This window comes from Lissotriton vulgaris, chromosome 6 (genome assembly GCF_964263255.1).
Source record: "Lissotriton vulgaris chromosome 6, aLisVul1.2, whole genome shotgun sequence".
NCBI classification, from domain to species: domain Eukaryota; kingdom Metazoa; phylum Chordata; class Amphibia; order Caudata; family Salamandridae; genus Lissotriton; species Lissotriton vulgaris.
The window spans coordinates 536569472-536588442 of NC_141694.1; the positions used below are offsets into that span (position 1 = coordinate 536569472).

General features: G+C 46.5%; 1 protein-coding gene across 2 annotated transcripts in view; it reads right to left on the reverse strand.

The window, feature by feature from the left end:
- PHIP (PHIP subunit of CUL4-Ring ligase complex) overlaps positions 1-18971 on the reverse strand; it is a 2330659-nt gene that overhangs the window by 1269559 nt on the left and 1042129 nt on the right. For both annotated transcript variants that reach the window (XM_086926531.1, XM_086926532.1), the window contains exon 21: positions 17116-17256. In XM_086926531.1, coding sequence (XP_086782657.1) covers positions 17116-17256 — 141 coding nt within the window. The remainder of the gene's footprint in view (positions 1-17115; positions 17257-18971) is intronic.

Genomic DNA, 18971 nt, shown 5'->3' on the forward strand with positions numbered 1-18971 from the left:
GTGGGGGCAATTAGGAGGAACTCCCTCTTGAATGTGCTCAACAAAAGGTGGCTTTGAGATAACCATTGTTGGGTTTTCTGCAGTGCACTGAGTTTTGATGTCATCCGGAGAAGAAATTCTCATGTACAGTTGAGTATTATCTGCGTACAAGTGGTATTTTATGTTTGAATTGCTTAGAATTTCGGTGACACGTTCCATGTACATGTTTGGGAGGGAGAGAGTGCGGATCCTTGAGGTACTCCAATTGAGATTGGTTTACTGTTGGAAATGTCATGTTGACTTGGATTCTTTGTGTTCTATTATGAAGGAAAGAAGCAGACCAGTCTAAAACTGGGCCCGATAAATCCATCCTTTTTTTCAAGTAGTTATCATGTTTGACTGTGTCAAATGCCGCAAGAGATCAAGCAATATGAGCAGGCATGGTTTCTTCTGGTCGAGTAGTGTTAGAGCATCAACAACGTGCGTTAGTGCCGTTTCTGTACTATGACCTGATCTGAAGCCCGATCGGTATTGGTCAAGGAGCTGAAACTGTTCGATGTGCTTACATAGTTGTATGTGTATGCATTTCTCAAGTAGTTTGGCTAAAGTCATGATATTGCTAATAGAACTTGTTTGGGTCAGATAAATCAGCGTTTGGCTTCTTCGGGAAGGGGGTGGCTTGTCTTATCTTGAGGCCGTCTGGAATTGAGCCCTGTACAAGAGATTCATGGGCAATCTTAGACCAGAGGGGGAAAACGGAATTTGTTAGCTCTTTAAAGAACTTGGTAGGCATAGGATTGTTAAAATGTATTGAGGGTTTTAGTGCATTTAGGTTGTTCGGAGCTCGGCATCATTTGGAGGTATAAAGAAATGTCATGATGCACCGTTTTTAGGGCTCGCACCTGCGTTGCAGTGCGCAGCACTGTCGCGCAGCAAGAGCCCTTTTGTATGGGGTTTTGAAAGAGGCTCACACGCTTGTGCGTGTGAGCAGCTTTCCGGGGCTGCCATTGGCTTTCACATGCTTTTTTTTAAAAAAGCCAGCACGCAATTGGGCAAAGGCGGGCGCATGTCCCGTCTTTGTCCGCCCATTCCCAACAGGTGGCTAGTAAGCGCAGCAGTGCGCATTCGCCTCGCTCCCTCCCCCTGCTCCTCTGTGGCGCGCGCACACCATTGCATTCAATTTGATGAAGATTGCAGGTTCAGCTGCCCATTTGGATTTACGTACATAACAGTGATTAAAAAAAACAATATTACCCCTCCTCCTCCGCATGAAGTCTCATCCCTCAAAAATAACACTAATATGTGTTTGCAAGCTGCATAAGACTGTCTTTCATGGAGTAGTATGCAACTGTGTTATATGTGACTCCTTCCTAGTGGTGTGTGGTTAGCACCAAGCAGCATGGCCTGGCATTCGCCACGCATGGGTACTTGGCAGTTGAGCAGTTAACCTACAAATAACGGTGGCTGCTAAGGGCCAGCCAGGTACGCCCGTTATCCCCTAGCACGGGACCTCATGAATCCGCCCTTGTAACAATATTTAATTAAACATGATATCTCTCATATCAGCATTAGGTAGCTCTTTGTAGGTCAGGGTGGGGAGGGGAGGGAGTTGTTGCTACAGGTTGTAGCCTGCACAAAAAGCGACCTCATTTCCAGAATGGAAATACTTTCAAGAGGCATGCTCTGTGCAGGTACTGGGGTGTTCACACGCTACGAATGTCAGGGGAATGCGCTTTCTTGTCGCTCACCTTTTCTCTTCAGTGCTTTATGCGCAGCTTTGCTAAGTCATGTTGACTTTCACAAATGTTTGAGCAGTGGCCCTAGGCTGTGCCAAGGCTCATTTCCCCACCTGGCTCATTAAAATAAGCTAACGCCATTGTGCAGTGTAAATAAGGACGTACTAGTATTTCACTTCATTGAAATAATTTCCTCCAATCACCTCCTCTGCTAAAATCTATTTTCATAAATATCTGTTTCTGGGTGTGGCCATTGAGGTCCTGGCATGCAGCTCTACATGGGGTCCCATTAGGTAAAGGGCGCTTCTTTAACTGCTGTAAATGGGGATTACCACCGGCAATGATTTAGGCCTCTTTATAGAAAGGTTTCTGTAGTCCCTGAAGCATCCATTGATTCTGTGGTAGCTGGATAACTACAAATGTCTGACTTACAAAGTGGTTATCCATACATATCTGTGTTCGGGTTAGCACTGCTTTAACTCTCTAGCATGTCGATACAAACAGTAGGTGGCATTGTCTGAATGTGATGCACATTTGCAGCATTGTACATCAGCTGCAGAAATGTTTGCTGTTGCGGCATGCAACAATAAGATTTGATGCATTGGGTCCATCACTGCTTAGCTTAATAAAGTTGATGGTGCAAGTCAAAGTAGGATCCAGTAGAAAAACAGCCATGGAATTACAATGTATTTGGAAAGTATCTACAAAGTGATTAGTGGTTTTTTTCTTCATAGTTCACATATGGTCAGGGCCGCTAGAATTATGCAGCAGGGGAGGCCCAAATTACTACTTAAAGTTGGCTAAAGAATGTGTCAAAGGCGAAATTATGCGGCTTAATGTTGTACATTTTGCAATAGTGTCTGTGAGGGGAGGGGGCGCTCTGCTCACCGCACTAAGGGGAGCTGTGGTGCTGTGCTAACCACAGGGAGGGGAGTGGTGGTGAGCAAGCTGAGTGAGCCTGTGTCTGTGCGGGGAGGGGGCGCAGTGCTCACCGCACTGCGGGGAGCTGTGGGGCTGTGCTCCCCACAGGGAGCCCCCCCTCGCATAGCTCTTGCAATGTCCTGTTTGTGTGCCGTGCATAAAGGGAGAGGTGGGGCAAAATCTCCAGTGTAGATCTCCTGTGTACCTTATTGCCAAATCCTGTGTGTTATCCATGGGTAAAAGATCGCAACAGAGATCCAGCGAAATTTTCTGCACCCCCTTGTAATGCCATTTCTGAACTCCACAGGTAAAAGAAAGGAGAGGCCTCACAAGATTTGCCGCACCCCCTTGCCATGCATAGAGCAGGTTACAGCTTTTCTCGACACCTCCTTTCCACTCCATCTCTTGCTCACCCCCCGGCCACTGCGGCATATCCCACAGATCCCCTCTACCATCATGCCCTGTCTCAGCTGCCAGATACCGCCTGTACCATCCTGCCCTCTATAAGCTCTATAAGATAGGGCAGGCTGTTTCTCCCCTAAATACCTCTTTTACCATTCTGCCCTGTGTGGCCCCATGCTAAAAAGAGTGCAGACTAATTCACTCTTAGAGACCTCCTGCCCTGTCTGGGCACCAAGGTAAAAGAGTGCAGACTGCTGCTCTGCTAGAGACCTCCTCTAACATCCTGCCATATCTATTATGTTACGCTAAAACTATTTGTATGGCGCTTTATCATGCACCCTCGGGTGTAGCAGAGAGGCACTCTGTGACGAGGCTCATCAGTGTAGGTTCTCACAAGACACAGACGTAGGCACTCACTATCTCCGGCTGGTTCCTCCTCAGCTCATTCTTCGGCAGAAGCAGGAACAGGGGGCTGGACCGGGCTTCTCTGCAGGCGGCAGTGCCTCTCTGTGAGGCTAGGTGGAGCAGAGAGGCGCTTTGTGAGTGCCCAACACCCGCCTCGGAGCTGTGCGCACTGACTGCCAAGGAGCCCTTGCCCCCTAAGAAATAGACCTGCGCATCTGGGCACCCGGGAGCCCCTGCACCCAGAGAGTTACACCTGTGCATCAGGCGCCAAGAAGTCCCTGTAACAGAGAGACAGGCACGCGGTCGCCAAGGAGAACAGGTAAGGCTCGCCTGAGTAAGGATTTGTGCATATTGAAAGTCCTAAGAACTGTTACTTTACTGTGTCTTAAAGTAGAAAACCTTTAGCAGGAAGGCAGATACGTGCCTTACAGCGAGGTCATGCTTTGTGGCGCTATATGGAATGGAATGGATGGAATGGAAATAGATTTATTGAGCGCGATTGCTGCCCGGGGGCGTCCAAGCGCTGGGGGTAAGAATCGAAGGGACCGGTGACGTGACACATTATAGCTCGGAGACTTGGGTGAATAGTAAGGTCTTCAGCTTTTTGCGGAATGACAACAGGTCCGGGTTGGAACGGAGTGAGAGGGGGAGGGTGTTCCAAAGTTTGGCAGTATTCACCGAGAACATCCTACCCCCGGATCTGGCTCTCTTTACTCGGGGAACCACTGCCAGAAGAGCCTCAGAGGAGCGGAGGTTCCTGTTTGGGTGGTAGGGGATGACAAGCTTGCTGTTAATAGCAGGTCCTGTTTTCCAGAATGCCCGGTGTGCAATGCACAACGCCTTGAATGACACTCTGTGTTTAACTGGCAGCCAGTGAAGACTTTTTAGTGCAGATCTGGCTGACTGAGCTCGAGGAATCTTTAACAGGGTGCGCGCTGCGCAGTTTTGCACTATTTGGAGTTTCCTGAGGGTCATCTCGGGAGCCCCCACGTATAGAGCATTGTTTGTGTCAAGGCGGGACTGGATAAGGCCTTGGACTGCCACTTTCCTGGCTTCTGGAGGCAGAAGTGGAAGGACCTTCCTTAGGGTTTTGAGGATGCCGAAGCAGGTGGCGGACAGTTTGGTAGCCTGGGTGGAAAAGGACAGCTTGCTATCCAGCCACACTCCTAGGCTCTTGACGCTTTCCTTGGGGATGGGAGGAGTGCCCAGGGCTTGGGGCCACAAGGAGATAAAAGGTGTTGGCGAGGCAGGGCCTAGAAGCAAGAGCTCTGTTTTATCTCCATTTAATTTGAGGGAGGAGCTGGTCATCCACTCCTTTATGTCCTCTAGGCAGCTCAGCAGGCCTCCTTGGGGGTGACTGATGTTCTTTTGAGCCAGTGATACCACTAGCTGAGTGTCGTCGGCGTACAACACAATTTTGATGCCGTACGGTTCGACGATTCCAGCCAGTGGTCTCATGTAGACATTGAATAACACAGGGCTCAAAGAGGAGCCCTGTGGTACTCCGCAGCTGAGGGGCTTGCCGGCTGATATTGTGTCACCATCGAAGATCTGAAATGATCTGTCGGACAGGAAGGAGCCGAACCACCTTAGAGCATCGCCAGAGACTCCGATGTCCCGGAGACGGTTCAGCAGGGTGGCATAGCTGACCGTATCGAATGCGGCGCTTAGATCAAGGAGGATCACTGCCACTGATCCTCCCTGATCCGGAGCCCTTCGAGATTCCTCGGCGACCGCTAATAAGGCAGTTTCGGTGCCGTGTTTTGGCCTGAAACCTGTCTGGGATGTATCCAGTAGGGAATGATTTTCAATAAACTGGACCAGTTGGACGTTTATATATTTTTCCAACACCTTGCCGGCCCAAGGGAGGAGAGAGATGGGACGATAGTTGGAATAATCGTCGGGGTTCAAGTTTGGTTTTTTTAGCAGCGCCCGCACCATGGCTTGTTTCCATGCTGTAGGAACAACACCTGAGGCTATAGATGTGTTAAGGAGTTCTAGGATAACAGGCAGGGTGGCTTCGTGTGCTTGCATCAAAACTTCTGGTGGGGCTGGGTCGCGTGGGGAACCCGATTTGACTTGCCGTGCCATTTTACCGAGGGTGTCAAGGTCCAGGAGAGGGAAGTGCTCGAGGGTTGACTGGACAAGGGGAGGGAGTGTTCTCGGGGGGGGGGTGGGTCAGCTGTCTCTGGAACTGTGGCTCCTGTTTGAAAGGTGGAGTAAATTTTCAGGACTTTATTATGAAAGGCACTAATGGCGCTGTATGTGATGGAATGACAGGGTGAAGTAAGTTTGGAAGGAGGTGCATTGGAAAAGCAGTGTGTTGTCTCAGAGCTGCAGGTGCACTGGGGGATCTGTATGGGATGAAATGGCAGGGGTGGTGAAGTTAGGAAGGAGCTGCCTCGAAAGAGCAGCATGTTATCTCAAAGCTGCACTTTGAGATAACACGCTGGGGGAGCTCTATGTGATGGAATGGCAGGGTGGGGTAAGTTCGGAAGGAGGTGCATTGGAGGAGCAGCGTGTGGGGTCTGATTTGCAGGTAGACTGGGGGAGCTGTATGTGATCTGGGTGGAATGGAGGGGGTGATCCAAGTTAGTAGTTAGGTACATTGGCAGAGCAGCATGTGGTCTCAGAGCTGTAGGTACACTGGGGGAGCTGAATGTGATCTGGGTGGAATGGAGAGGGTGGTGTAAGTTAGGAAGGAGGTGCATTTGGAGAGCAGCATGTGGTCTCAGAGCTGCAGGTACACTAGGGGAGCGGTGTATGATGGAACAGCAGGGGTGTACGTTTGGAAGGAGTTGCATTAGAAGAGCAGTGTGTGGTCTCAGAGCTGGAATCAAATGGGGGGCTGCAATCCACAATTGAGACGCACTGGGAGAGCTGCGTGTGGGTCTTTGTGGCATGGCAGGGGTGGCGCAGATCAGGATTGAGTCACACTAGTAGAGCTGTGAATTAGCCTCAGAAGTACAATAGCAAGGCTCAGCATTGATGGGCACTGGCATGGCAGACAGTGAGTCTTCAGTACTCGGATAGTACGGTGTTCTTGTTTCAATACTGGAAAGGTAGGAATTGTAGACTGAGGTTCTCGTTCCAGTACGAGAATAATAGGGTAAGATCGAGGCGCACTGGTGGAGCTCTACGTGTCTCTCTCCTGCAGTGGTATTGAGCTACTGCCATTGTAAATGACAAGCCTTTAATTTATGCGTTGATTTTTTAGTTTGAGCCTGGGCAGTGCATGCGCTGCTCTGGGAGGCAAGTTGTATTCAGGTATGGACTTGAAGCCCTGCCCACTCTCCGCCCATCTTTTTCATTGGCTTATGTCATTGTCCACTGTAAACTGTGGCTTTTCATTGGTCAATATGATTAGTAGCCCCTCCTTAGTGCCGCCTTCTTCTGTTGTATCCCCCCCATGAGCACACCTCCTGTCACCTGTGTTGTTACTATGTCATCTTTTATTACAGTTTCCGAGCACTTTTTTCCCCCCAGAAATAGCTGCAGGCAGGGCACACTCTCCTGACGCTTTTTAAAAATCTTTATAGCACGTGCACCAAATGCAGTTTTCAATGCAATAGGTCTTGCTTTTGCAAGAGTTTAACCTCCCGGCATTGTAAAATACAATGCCTTTTATTTATCTGTTTTAAAAACAACAAATACATTAAAGGCATTGTCATTTACCATGCCAAAAGCTCAAACACTCGTAAATGCGAGACCTATTGCATTGCAAATGCTTGTTTGGAGTAAACTCCAATATGCCAGCAATAGGTGGATTCTCAAGACGTAGTTGTGTGGAGGAAGTGGACAGAGACTGATGATGATGTCTGTTAGGGGAAGTTGCAGTGCTAGTTCAATCTTTTTTGTTTTTGCAATGAAGTGTGCTGAGAACTAAGCCGTGATTAGTAGTGGGTAGTTAATCAATGAGTGATTATCCTTGCATGACCGAGTGGTTAGTTTTTTTGTTTGATTTCAAATAGATTTTTAGGTCTGTTTTCGGCATTTGTCAAGTAGGGACCTAAAGTGATTCTTTTTTGGCACTACAGTTATGCTTATTATATGCATTCCTTGTTCTCCTTAGTTGTTTGAGGTTTGTTTTATTTGGGGAGCTTCTCCAAGATCTCTCTACAATTCTCTGTTTAGGTTGTTCCTCATTAAGGGATGCATTGAACTAGGCTTTGAATGTTTGCTAGGGATCCTTTTGAGCTGCATTAGGGTAAGTTAATCAAATAGGTCAGACATGAAATGAAGTGTTCAGTAAGGCCATCCAGATTTTTCAAGTTGGAGGGGTGGAGGCAGACTCGTATTGCACAAGTACGCAAGATCCTTTATGTTGATGTTCCTCAGATCTCTAGACCATTGTTTGGACTTGCAAGGCTGTCCTAGTCTAACCAACACCGTTTCCAATATGAGAAATGAGATTAGGGAGTGGTCTGACAAGTCACAAGGTGTTATGGCTGTAAGTTGGATGACATCTTTAGCTATGATTAGGTTTAGTGTAAAGCCTATGTTATGTGTAGGACTGTTGCATGATTGGGGGAAGCTAAGGTCAGAGAGGAAAGATTTGAAAGTGCAAATTATCCACACCCATTATCATTGGGGCCCAGCACAGGAGGAAAATATCATCCGCAGCGATGAGGTTAACTTAGAATATCCCCAGGCGTCAGATTGGATCAGGAAAACTTTCCGCAGGAGCACCTCTGTGCCCTGACGTCGTCCATGGATAGGATGTCAGCGGAGCCATATATGCCCCTCCCGGGTCGCGCTGATGTCAGTTTTCGTCAGAGAAACTTTTCTGTGTCAGAACGCGGAGCCACCACCAATTAACTGTGAGAATATGGGAACAGTGTGCAAAAATGATGAAAAATGTGAAAGAAATTGACAGGTGAGAAAGAGCAGCACTCTGAAAAGCAACCCCGCAATAGCTATGGCTAAGTCAACGTTAAGGGAGACAAGGATGTGGAAAAACAGCCTGGCAGAGGACGCATCCAGAAAGTAAAACTGTGAAGGAGAGCAAGTCCGGAACACAAGAATTAAGGATAGCTCACCACAAGACATCACCAGAAAGATGTCGCAACCTCAATAAAAGACCCAGAAATGTACAGAGCCAATAGAATTGAAGCAAAAGGCTGCAGGGGTGGCAAAAAGCACAAGGCAAGGGAGAAGCGGGACGGTGGGAAAAACGTGAATAGATGTCACACCATACAATACAGGCCGAGGACCGGAAAGAACACATGATCTATTAACATACCGCCTAACCTTGAGAATGGGCGGAATGGAAAAGAGAAGCAGAACAAAGCAGTCTGTGTTGGAGAGAAGAGAGAATGTCACCCCGCAAAAGGGCAAGCCACCCTAAGGGAAGAGAGTATAGAAAGCCCCAACGTAAAAAGGGCCTCGCAGAATGGGGAGGATGGGCGGGCGTTCAGGAATCTGCAGCTAGACGGTCTCTACCAGATACATTGTTACTGAAGGTAAGTAACCCGTCCATCTTATAGAGACTTCTAGCTGCAGATTCCTTAACTTAGAATAGATACCAAAGCCATACCCATTTAGGAGGCGGGTCTGCGATGGAACCCCACCAAGCTTTAGAGAGAACTTAGTCGTCCAGAAAGTGACTAAAACAGCACCGCTAACTAGGGGACGAACCATAGTGAGGACAGTAATGTTAAGCCAGTTAACCACCAGACCATGAAGCTCTAAAGAGAGCGGAAAACAATGGGAGGCAAAGCTACCAGAAGCTGTAAGGAATAGCGCGGAAAAAAATCCTTTGTGTATACAGGGTTTGTAAAAGGAAAACAGAGCCAGAATGCCTGCGGTGAAGTGAGAGTCTATAACTTGGAAAAATGAAGATGAACCATGGAAAAAAGCACTTCGGAACCTGCGCCTGCAAGGGAGGTAGAGCAGCAGTGGCAAGAGGCTGACCCTCACCCAGCAAACATCAGCATGTAGAAGAACCCATACACTAGATATGCTGGAGCAAAAAGGGGGATACGAGTTCGCAAAAAGCAGAGCTGAACCGAGGGTTTGAGAGATCCCCCGAATGCAGCATGCAGACTGTAGCAAAGCCTCGAGAGACGGCAACTGGTATGAAAAAGACATCACACACAAGCCTAATATGTACAACAGTGAAAAGGAACCCTGTTGAAACCTGTACCAGCAAGACACAAGACGTAAGTAGGACGAAAGCACAAGACACACCAGGACTTAAATGATCTGTCACAAATGTGAAAGAGCCGATGACCCATAATCTAGCGCCCAAAAACAAGAGCGAAGACCGGGAGGCACTTAAGCATACCGGAAGGTACCTATGTATACAGTGCCGATGCCCATGCGCAGTATCATCCAAAGGAGTCACCTATCCCGTGACTTCCAAAGACTTTTCTACAACAAAATAAAATGCAAACATCCGGGCCCAACACTAGGTGGCCATCTATGCACAGTGTGTAGTCTGCAGCTCATATGCCGCGAACATTTTGCTCCACACATGGGGCATTTTTTGAATGGTGTCCTTTCCATGAGTTGTAGGCCTCACCACGTGGGTAGGCCCAACGGCCCGCATCGACCGACCGGAATCGAACTGATGAAGTCGAGTCTATGTATATTGATGTTGAAGTTTGTTTTTAGAAAGTTTTGCGAGTCGAAGTCTTTGAAAAGTAGATTTTCGAACCAGAGCGGAAAAATTGCATCCGAACCCAGTGGCGGAAAAAAACAATCTAAGGATGGAGCCGATGCCCATGCGCACTATAGTCCAAGGGAGGAGTCGCCTATCTCGTGACTACAAAGACTTCTTCCAAGACGACAACAACATGCAATCATCCGAGCCCAACACCAGGTGCCGATCTAATGCAAAGTGTAAAATCTGCAGCTCATATGCCTCGAACACGATATTTCTGTGACTGAAATAGACTCCTTCAACTACAAAACCTTTGAGTGCCTTTCCTGCCAACATCAACACTAGCAACAACAAAACACTAATCTGTCGCCTTATTTACCACCCCCCCAGGCAACACCACCACATTCACTGAACACCTGTCCATGAACAACTTAATTCTGGGCGACCTCAATCAACAACCTGCTAATCCAGAACCTGAATGAGCTCCTACACAGCAACAACCTTACCCAGCACTGCTCAGAGGAAACCCATAACAGAGGAGCAATCCTAGATGCCATTATTGCCCAGCACGACACAGTCACGATAGACCACACCCTGCCCGTAGATTGGTCCGACCAACACTTAATCCTATTCCACCTCACTCATGCAGACCATACTTAAACCCTCCACCCAAGACCCTCTGAAATGGACTAGAAACTTTACTCAGATTAACATGACTGACCTAGAGGAAAGTGTTAACTTTCCCCTCACTGCCTCAACAGATCTATCCACAACAGAACTCACCACCCACTACACCACAAACATGACCTCCATTTTAGATCAAGTAGCCCCCTTGAAACTAACAAAAAAACAAGGAACATCCCATCCAGATCTTGGTTCAACAAAGACATTAACAACAAAAGGAGACAATCAAGTACTACAGAAAACCTATGGAGGAGCAACACCTCCACAAGCCTACATGAAGAACTCAAAGCAGCCCGAAGGAAATACAAATCATCAGCAGCGAAAAATCCACCTTCTTCTGCGCCGCCCTGGACAACACAAAAACAGGCCCACCGAACTGTTCAAAATCAGACAACAAACATCCAAGCCCCCGGAATCATCTCTAAAGGCTTCCAAGGACTTGTGCCGAAACTTCGCCAACTCCTTCGAAGAAAAAATCACCAAGATTGAGCTCTCACTGGACATTAACGTCAACCTAGTCTACAAAAGCCTGCCCCCAGTAACAGTAGACAGCACGCTAAAGCACCCCACGAAAACCTGGAAGTCCTTCAACCTCATCCCTGAAACAGAGATCCTCAAACTGCTCTCCACCTTCAAGCCAGCCTCTCACATCCTTGACCCGATACCCACCCAATTGACCAAAAAACTGCAACTCTCCATAGCCCCGTTCTGATGCAAGATCATAAACCGGCATCATACCTGAATGCCTCAAAGTAGGCCAAGTCACGCCTCTACTAAATAAAAAACAGGCCTTGACTCCAAGAGATGGATCAGACCAGGGATGCGTCCTGTTGGAAGGGCTGCACAGAGACAGGTACATTGACACACCTCTTGTGGGACTGCACACACATTCAGGGATACTGGAAGGTGGTCCTTGATGAGATAGATACTTACTTTTATCAGAGATTCCAAGATTTCCGGCCTATGTTCTCTTAGGGCTTCCCAATGCCATTACTTTCCCCCTGAGGGCTCGAAGAGGGAGGTTAATCGCAATAGCGCTGGGCTCCTCCGTTCAGACTATTCTGGCCTTATGGCGCACGTCACAGGTACCCACCATGCAGGGTTGGTTGGGCAGGCTTTGGTCAGTCTTGGGCATGAAGAAACTGTCCCTGGTGAAAGCGGGAGAGGGGGCTAAATATGCAGAGTTATGGCAACCCTTCTTGTTCCTATTGGCCACAGAATTCAGGGAGGTGACCTGCCCCCGTTACCTACGGTTGTTGCGGCTGTCTCAGCCCGATGCTTGATCTAAGGTTGAGTGACTGGATGCGTGTTTGGTGTGAGGAATTGGACCTGGAACGAGGGTGGTGTGGGTGGGTTGGCTGAAAGGGGGTTGGGGTCTGGGGGGGGGGGGGGGGGGGGGGGGTCCTCCATAGATGACATTCACAGACTAAATGACACTCTAAAAGAAATAAAACATTGACTAACTTAACCACTTAAAACTCAACCAAGACAAAACTGAGATCTTCCTAATCTCCTACAAAGAGAACCTTCAAATTTCAGAATGGCTAAAAGCTTTGGATGCTCTCAACGGCAATTGCATTCTGACCAACTCCGTAAAATCATTAGGAATCACCGTAGACTCAAAACGCGACATGGCCAAACACATTAAGAACTCTGCAAAGAGTGCCTTTGTCAACCTGAAGCTACTCAACAAAATTAAACCATTCATCCCAACTAAAGACCTCAATCAACCCAACCAATCATTGGTGCTATCCAGACTCGACTAAAGGAATGCCACCTTCACTGGTACAACAAAATGTCACCAAACTCCCCTCAAAACTACTCTCAATGCAGCAGCCAGAATGGTCACTGTAATTAAGAAATACAATCACATTTCACCAGCAATCAGAGAACTAAAATGGCTCCCAATCGAATTGCTTGACAGTTTCAGAACTGCCTGCCTCACGCACAAAGCCCTGCACACAGGAAACCCTGAGTATCTGGCTGCTAAACTCAAGAGGGCTGGTCAGACAAGGAACTTCAGGAGCTCAAGCACCCTACTACTCATCCCTATGAAACACACAAACAAAAAACAGCTGCATGGTCCTTCGCGGGAAACGCGCCCAAAATCTTGAACTCCATCCCAGTCGGTATGAGGACTAGCTCGTCCTTCACAAAATTAAAAAAAACACCTAAAAGTCCTCTTCCTCAACCACTCCCTCCCAAATGGATAGCCTTCGCCCAAACGCATATTTCTGCTTGCTGTTACTCCCAGACATTGTATCACTAAGACCTACCTCCTCCTTGCTATTTGACCCCTACCGCCGCCCCCCCACCCCAAGAGGTTTTAACCAAGACAACGTGGTCTCAATGAGGTTATCGCAGGACTCACATACTACTTCAATGCTGCTCAGAGCACTTGGACTTCCGAACCAATATGCATAATATTGCTATATTGTATGAATCTTGCACTAAAAACTGATGTAAAGCGCTCCGATACCCTCGGGTCAAGCCAGTGCTATATAAAACTCCTATATAAATAAATTGAGCATTCCAATTATGAGCAGATACACCATCAAGACGTCTATGGCTTCCTCATATGACCTCCTACAGCCTGATTTTTAATGTTTATCAGCTTACAGCCCAAGTACACCTAGGACGGGAGGTCCCACTGTGGGCACATCTGGAACACCATTTGCTGTACTCTCCAGAATAGACATCGCCCCTGTACCCTTTATAGCCACTGACCCGTGGGTTGGTTCTAACCCAATTTTAGGGGTGATTGAGACAACATGGTGGGAGGCCCAAAAACTCTTAGGTGCCCCCTCTTTTGCATCATAAGACCCCTCTCTGGCACAGCGCTGCCCTCCAAATTGGTGGTCATATGTTCTACTGGGAGTCATGAAACAAGTATGGTCTATGACAGCTTGAAAACTATAAATCATTTGTCTTCCTGAGGATCGCATTCAGGCAGTGGCCTACAGACCAGATGGCTCTTTGTATCCGCACCACCTGTGGCTCGCCCCCTCTGGAGCTTCCTGTTTCATCCCTCCTCCAGCACATAGACGATTTGGGTCAGTGTCTGGATGTGGTGTCTAGCCTTTAGGGGATCTCATCAAGTTGCAACACTATTTTGCGTGTCCAACAGCTACAAGGCTCCTGTGACAACCGCTCCTCGGAAAAGCTTACACATCAGAGGCTTGAGCGATGCTGCATCTCGATCACAAAAGGGTTCTCAAGTAATCCTGCCTCAATTTCTTAAATTTCAATAACTTGTGCGACTCGTATTGATCCCACTGAAAGCACCACAGGAAAAAAATACTACTGCTCAACCTCTGCTGGGGTTGTAACGCCACCCACTGTGACCTGCTCCATGTTCGGTGGTCCTGCCCTAACCTTATAGCCTATTGGGCGCAGGTATGGGATCAGAACCGTCAATGTAGTGTGGCCCGCTTGCATCATCCCCCAAAGCTTGCCCTTCAACAGGATATCGCTGACTTAACCAACATTACCTCACATGAACACCAATGGCTGGCAACATGACTATGAACAAATAAATGTAGGGTGAGGGTCTGAGGGACTAGTTTAACGACCAGCCTATGCTATTATCCCAAATAACACGTATCATAACAAAGTATAGCTAGGGGTCAGAACAAATGATGCATCCTGAATGAAACCTCCTGTGATGTGAGTGAAGCAGGGATGAAACTAAGCCAAAAGTGTGTTGTGAGCAATCACACAACTAATCCCACGGTGCTGTGAGGAAAATTCCCATCAGTCACCACACGGATCCGCCCTTCATCATCTGGGAGTCCCTACTCACAGGGATGATCGTGAGACCAGCTGTGGATTGGCCAGATGTCTAAGCCTAATCCTATAAGTGGTACTCACTGAGAGCGGAATACCAAATATGTATTGTGGTGACTGAAAAGCAGTGCTAAAAAAGTGAAGTGCAAGTGAATTAAGTGCAAACAGAGATATAAAATAAGGTAAAGAAGAGGAAACTGCTTTATTCAAATCCTCTTCAGTCCTAAGAGTAAGAGAGTGCGTAGTGGACTCAACAAATAGCCACTATACTAGATGGAAGGTCGACATGTTTCTGCAAAATAGATCCACGTGGTATCCAGCTGCTTCGTCAGGACCATTATCGCTACTGCTTTATATTAAAAGAATAGTGAGTTCTACACAAAGGTGGAAGAATAAGATACCACCACAGACTTGGTGATTAAAGAATCTCTCCTACCGATTTGGCAGGAGGGACAAACCCACCTCACCTGGCTACAGCGCAGGTAAAACAGGGCACCGCTCTATCCGTCGGTACCCTGCGCGTCCCTCTGGGCTGACCACGTGGATCTATTTTGCAGAAACATGTCGACCTTCCATCTAGTATAGTGGCTATTTGTTGAGTCCACTACGCACTCTCTTACTCTTAGGACTGAAGAGGATTTGAATAAAGCAGTTTCCTCTTCTTTACCTTATTTTATATCTCTGTTTGCACTTAATTCACTTGCACTTCACTTTTTTAGCACTGCTTTTCAGTCACCACAATACATATTTGGTATTCCGCTCTCAGTGAGTACCACTTATAGGATTAGGCTTAGACATCTGGCCAATCCACAGCTGGTCTCACGATCATCCCTGTGAGTAGGGACTCCCAGATGATGAAGGGCGGATCCGTGTGGTGACTGATGGGAATTTTCCTCACAGCACCGTGGGATTAGTTGTGTGATTGCTCACAACACACTTTTGGCTTAGTTTCATCCCTGCTTCACTCACATCACAGGAGGTTTCATTCAGGATGCATCATTTGTTCTGGCAACATGACTAACCTCGGCCAAGTTGTCCAACCTCTGTCACAGGTGACAGGCCAAAGGGCCTCAAGCTTACCAAATGTCTACTGGAACTACATCAAGTAGCCGGACACAAAAGAAATCACATACTAGATCAATAATCAGACATGTTTGAGGAAGTCAGGGGTCCTTTCATCATGAGGGTGAATGTACCCCCTGTTTGAATGCATCAGCAGGAATAGATTTCTACCATACCAAACTAGGTGTTTTCTGTTCCTCGTCATCTTATCTGATTGAGGCAATGATAAGCAGCATAGCAAGAATAGCATCTTTATTCAATGCTCTTTATTCCAGCCATTTCTGTGGATCCGACAGTGATTGAATGCAAATTATTTTACATTAATTAATCCCTAAATTTGCTTTCCTTGCCAAAGTAGTCTTATTTCTCATTTTTTTACAACAGTATTTAGTGTTAGAAGGAAACTCCCTGACTTCTTGAATCTGTTAAGTCTTAAGAACCTGTTGCTGTCATTTGCTGAAAGGAAATGTTGGGATGTAATTTTCAAATCCTTTGATTTTTGAGTTGTTTAACAAAGTCAAAGTACCACTCTTTCCTCAAGCCAGTTCAATAGTATTTTTCTTAGGTTTCTAGTTAAATCCTTCAGATATGTAGTTTGAGTGGTGATCAGGAGCTTAAGAAAGCATCCTAACAGTGCTGCATCACATTTCCCACAAAAAGCCTATTAGGAACTACCTCAATTTCAATTCTTAAAAGCCACCCTCACACATGCATATCAATATTGCAACACCGGGATTCAACAAAGTACTAATAATATATTGCAATCCTTTATTCATCCTTAATCACCCTGCACCCTTGGACAGTGCAGCATTGGCCCATCATAGAGTCCAGCCAAAAGCCCTAAAACCACGTGTTAACCTCTGTGCCAACACTGAAGATATCGCCAATGTACCTTAATTTCCTATGTAGCCCCCACCATCAGTAATTCCAATATGGGCTTACATTAAACATAGCCCACAGGACCTCATTCATTCCTACAGTATATTCGGCTATTGCAGTAATTGAATTCCAAACAGTTCTGCCATGGCACCTAAATACAGCCATACACTAGGCCTTGAAATTCCAAGACTAAATCTGCAGCACAGTGCTCTAAAACATCAAGTTAGATTTAGGTATCCCACTTTATCTCAATATTGGGATGAAACATTCTTGTCAGTGAACATTAATCTTGAAGTGCAACACTACCTTCTGAACCCCATGTGCATTCCACACCCAGATATAGGTCAGGAGCAAATATAAGCTTGATAATCGTATGAGGAAAGCTTTCTCTAAAAATCAACTCTTGTGACTATGTGATGTTATGGCTACACACAGGAAAGATCAAATCAGATTTATTACCTTGAATAACTTTGTAGAAGAAGATGGTAGTGATCGAGGTAGGTAGTGGTCTTTGACAATCATAGCATTAGATGGCCGCAGCCCAAAATGAATTGATGTGATTTAATAAAAATGTTGTTTAATAAGCATTTTGAAAACAGATCACGGTAAATTCAACATATAATGATAAAAATAAAGACTAAGATCTTGAAAACTTACATCAGATGAACTATTGTTATTCTCTAAATTTCCTCCTGGATTGGCTTGCTCTCCAAACACTGATTTAACGCTGCTATTGTGGACATTTGTCAGCTGCTTTTGTCTGTCTCCAGCCTCTGATAAATTGTCATGTAGATGATCCTAAAGGTTACGTAACAGAAAATAAAACAATAGAATTACAGCTACTGAAGAAAAAAGTGTTCTAAATAATTTTAAGTGGGATTTTAATGCAGAGGAGCCAATAATAGTTTACTATAAAATCCCTGATACAACAATGCAATTTATAGGGAGATATAGAAACTGGTGCATGGGATTCACTCTAGTAACTGCTAGTCATTTACCCAAGCCTAGGTGGGCAACAGAACACAAGCAATATCACTTTAAAAAGGACAGACTAGTATGTTTCCAACCCCAAAGTTCTTAGGCACGAGGCCACCAGCACAGGGGAATCCTTACGGATTTCTAAAGTGGGAATACGACAACCTATATAAACATCTCTTTCCTTTAGAGTGCCCCCTAATCTCACACATCTGCAGCCAGCAGCCCACAGCAACCCCCTCTTGTCATACCCTTGAAACTCTATTGTGAAAAATACCCCTTAGAAATATGCTTGTAATCCGACCCTCTCTCTCTTGCAGTACATCACTACCACAGCAAAGTGTTGCCAAACGAGTGGGAACAGAATTTTAGCATTAACCCTATGTCTCCCTTTACCGAAGCGACTGATTGAACTTAAATGTATTAAACACTTAGGTGTGTCCTAATGCTTCATGGCACTTAAATATCTAAGTGAAAAAGATGCCTGAGCTCCACAATTTGGAAATTATACAACCTTAGTGATTTAAAAATCACTGGCTTATAGCTCTTAAGCGCTGGACAACTGACGTCACTATTCAGTCCCAAGGAGGTGGTGCTTGTTTTATCGACGTCAGAAGGATAAAAGGCGAGTTGCCGAGCCTTGAATTTGCATGCATTTACATTCTGTTAATACGGGACTGGGTACACCTGGAAAAGGGATGGCGATTGTTCAAAGGTTGGCGGCTTTCAATGACTTTTGGCAGATTCCAGACGAATCAGAGACCAGGAAGGGTTGTGGAAGTAGCCAAGTGTTTAACAATTAACCTTTTCAAGACACCCTTACTTCTGAAAGGCAGGGAGGGCAGGGGCAGAGTGGATCGCAAGCCATTTGAGCTGGTGCATAATCAGTGGTCATAATAAACATAACAAACGCATTCTGTGTAACGGACATCCACCCCCAATGGCGTCTCTTGAAGCTACACAAAAATAATGGGTACTTATTGTTATCGAGCATAATGATGGCCTTTTTATCGACCTCAGAAGAATGGAAGGCTGAGTTGATCGACCAGGATTCAAACCCATGTACAGAACATTAAACACAAATCTCTGCAGTGGATGCTCAAGCCTCCTGCGCCAGCAGAAGCGGCTTAAACAATGCTTACTAGTCATGTGATTCCTAGTCACCGTCCCACTTTCATATTTCAGTAGGGCTGGAGAAGAGTCAGTCATTGGCTATGTAGGATGAATATTGGCGTGTAAGCATACCTTAGGCACGAGGCCACCAGCACAGGGGAATCCTGCCGGATTTCTAAAGTGGGAATACGACAACATATATAAACATCTCATTCCTTTAGAGTGCCCCCTAATTCCACACATCTGCAGCGAGCAGCCCACAGCACCACCTCTGGTCATGCCCTTCAAACTCTATTGTGAAAAATAACCCATGAAGATATGCTTGTAATCCGACACCCTCACACACCCTGCGCCCTCCCCCCACACCCTGCGCCCTCCCCCCACACCCTGCGCCCCCCCCACACCCTGCGCGCCCCCCACACCCT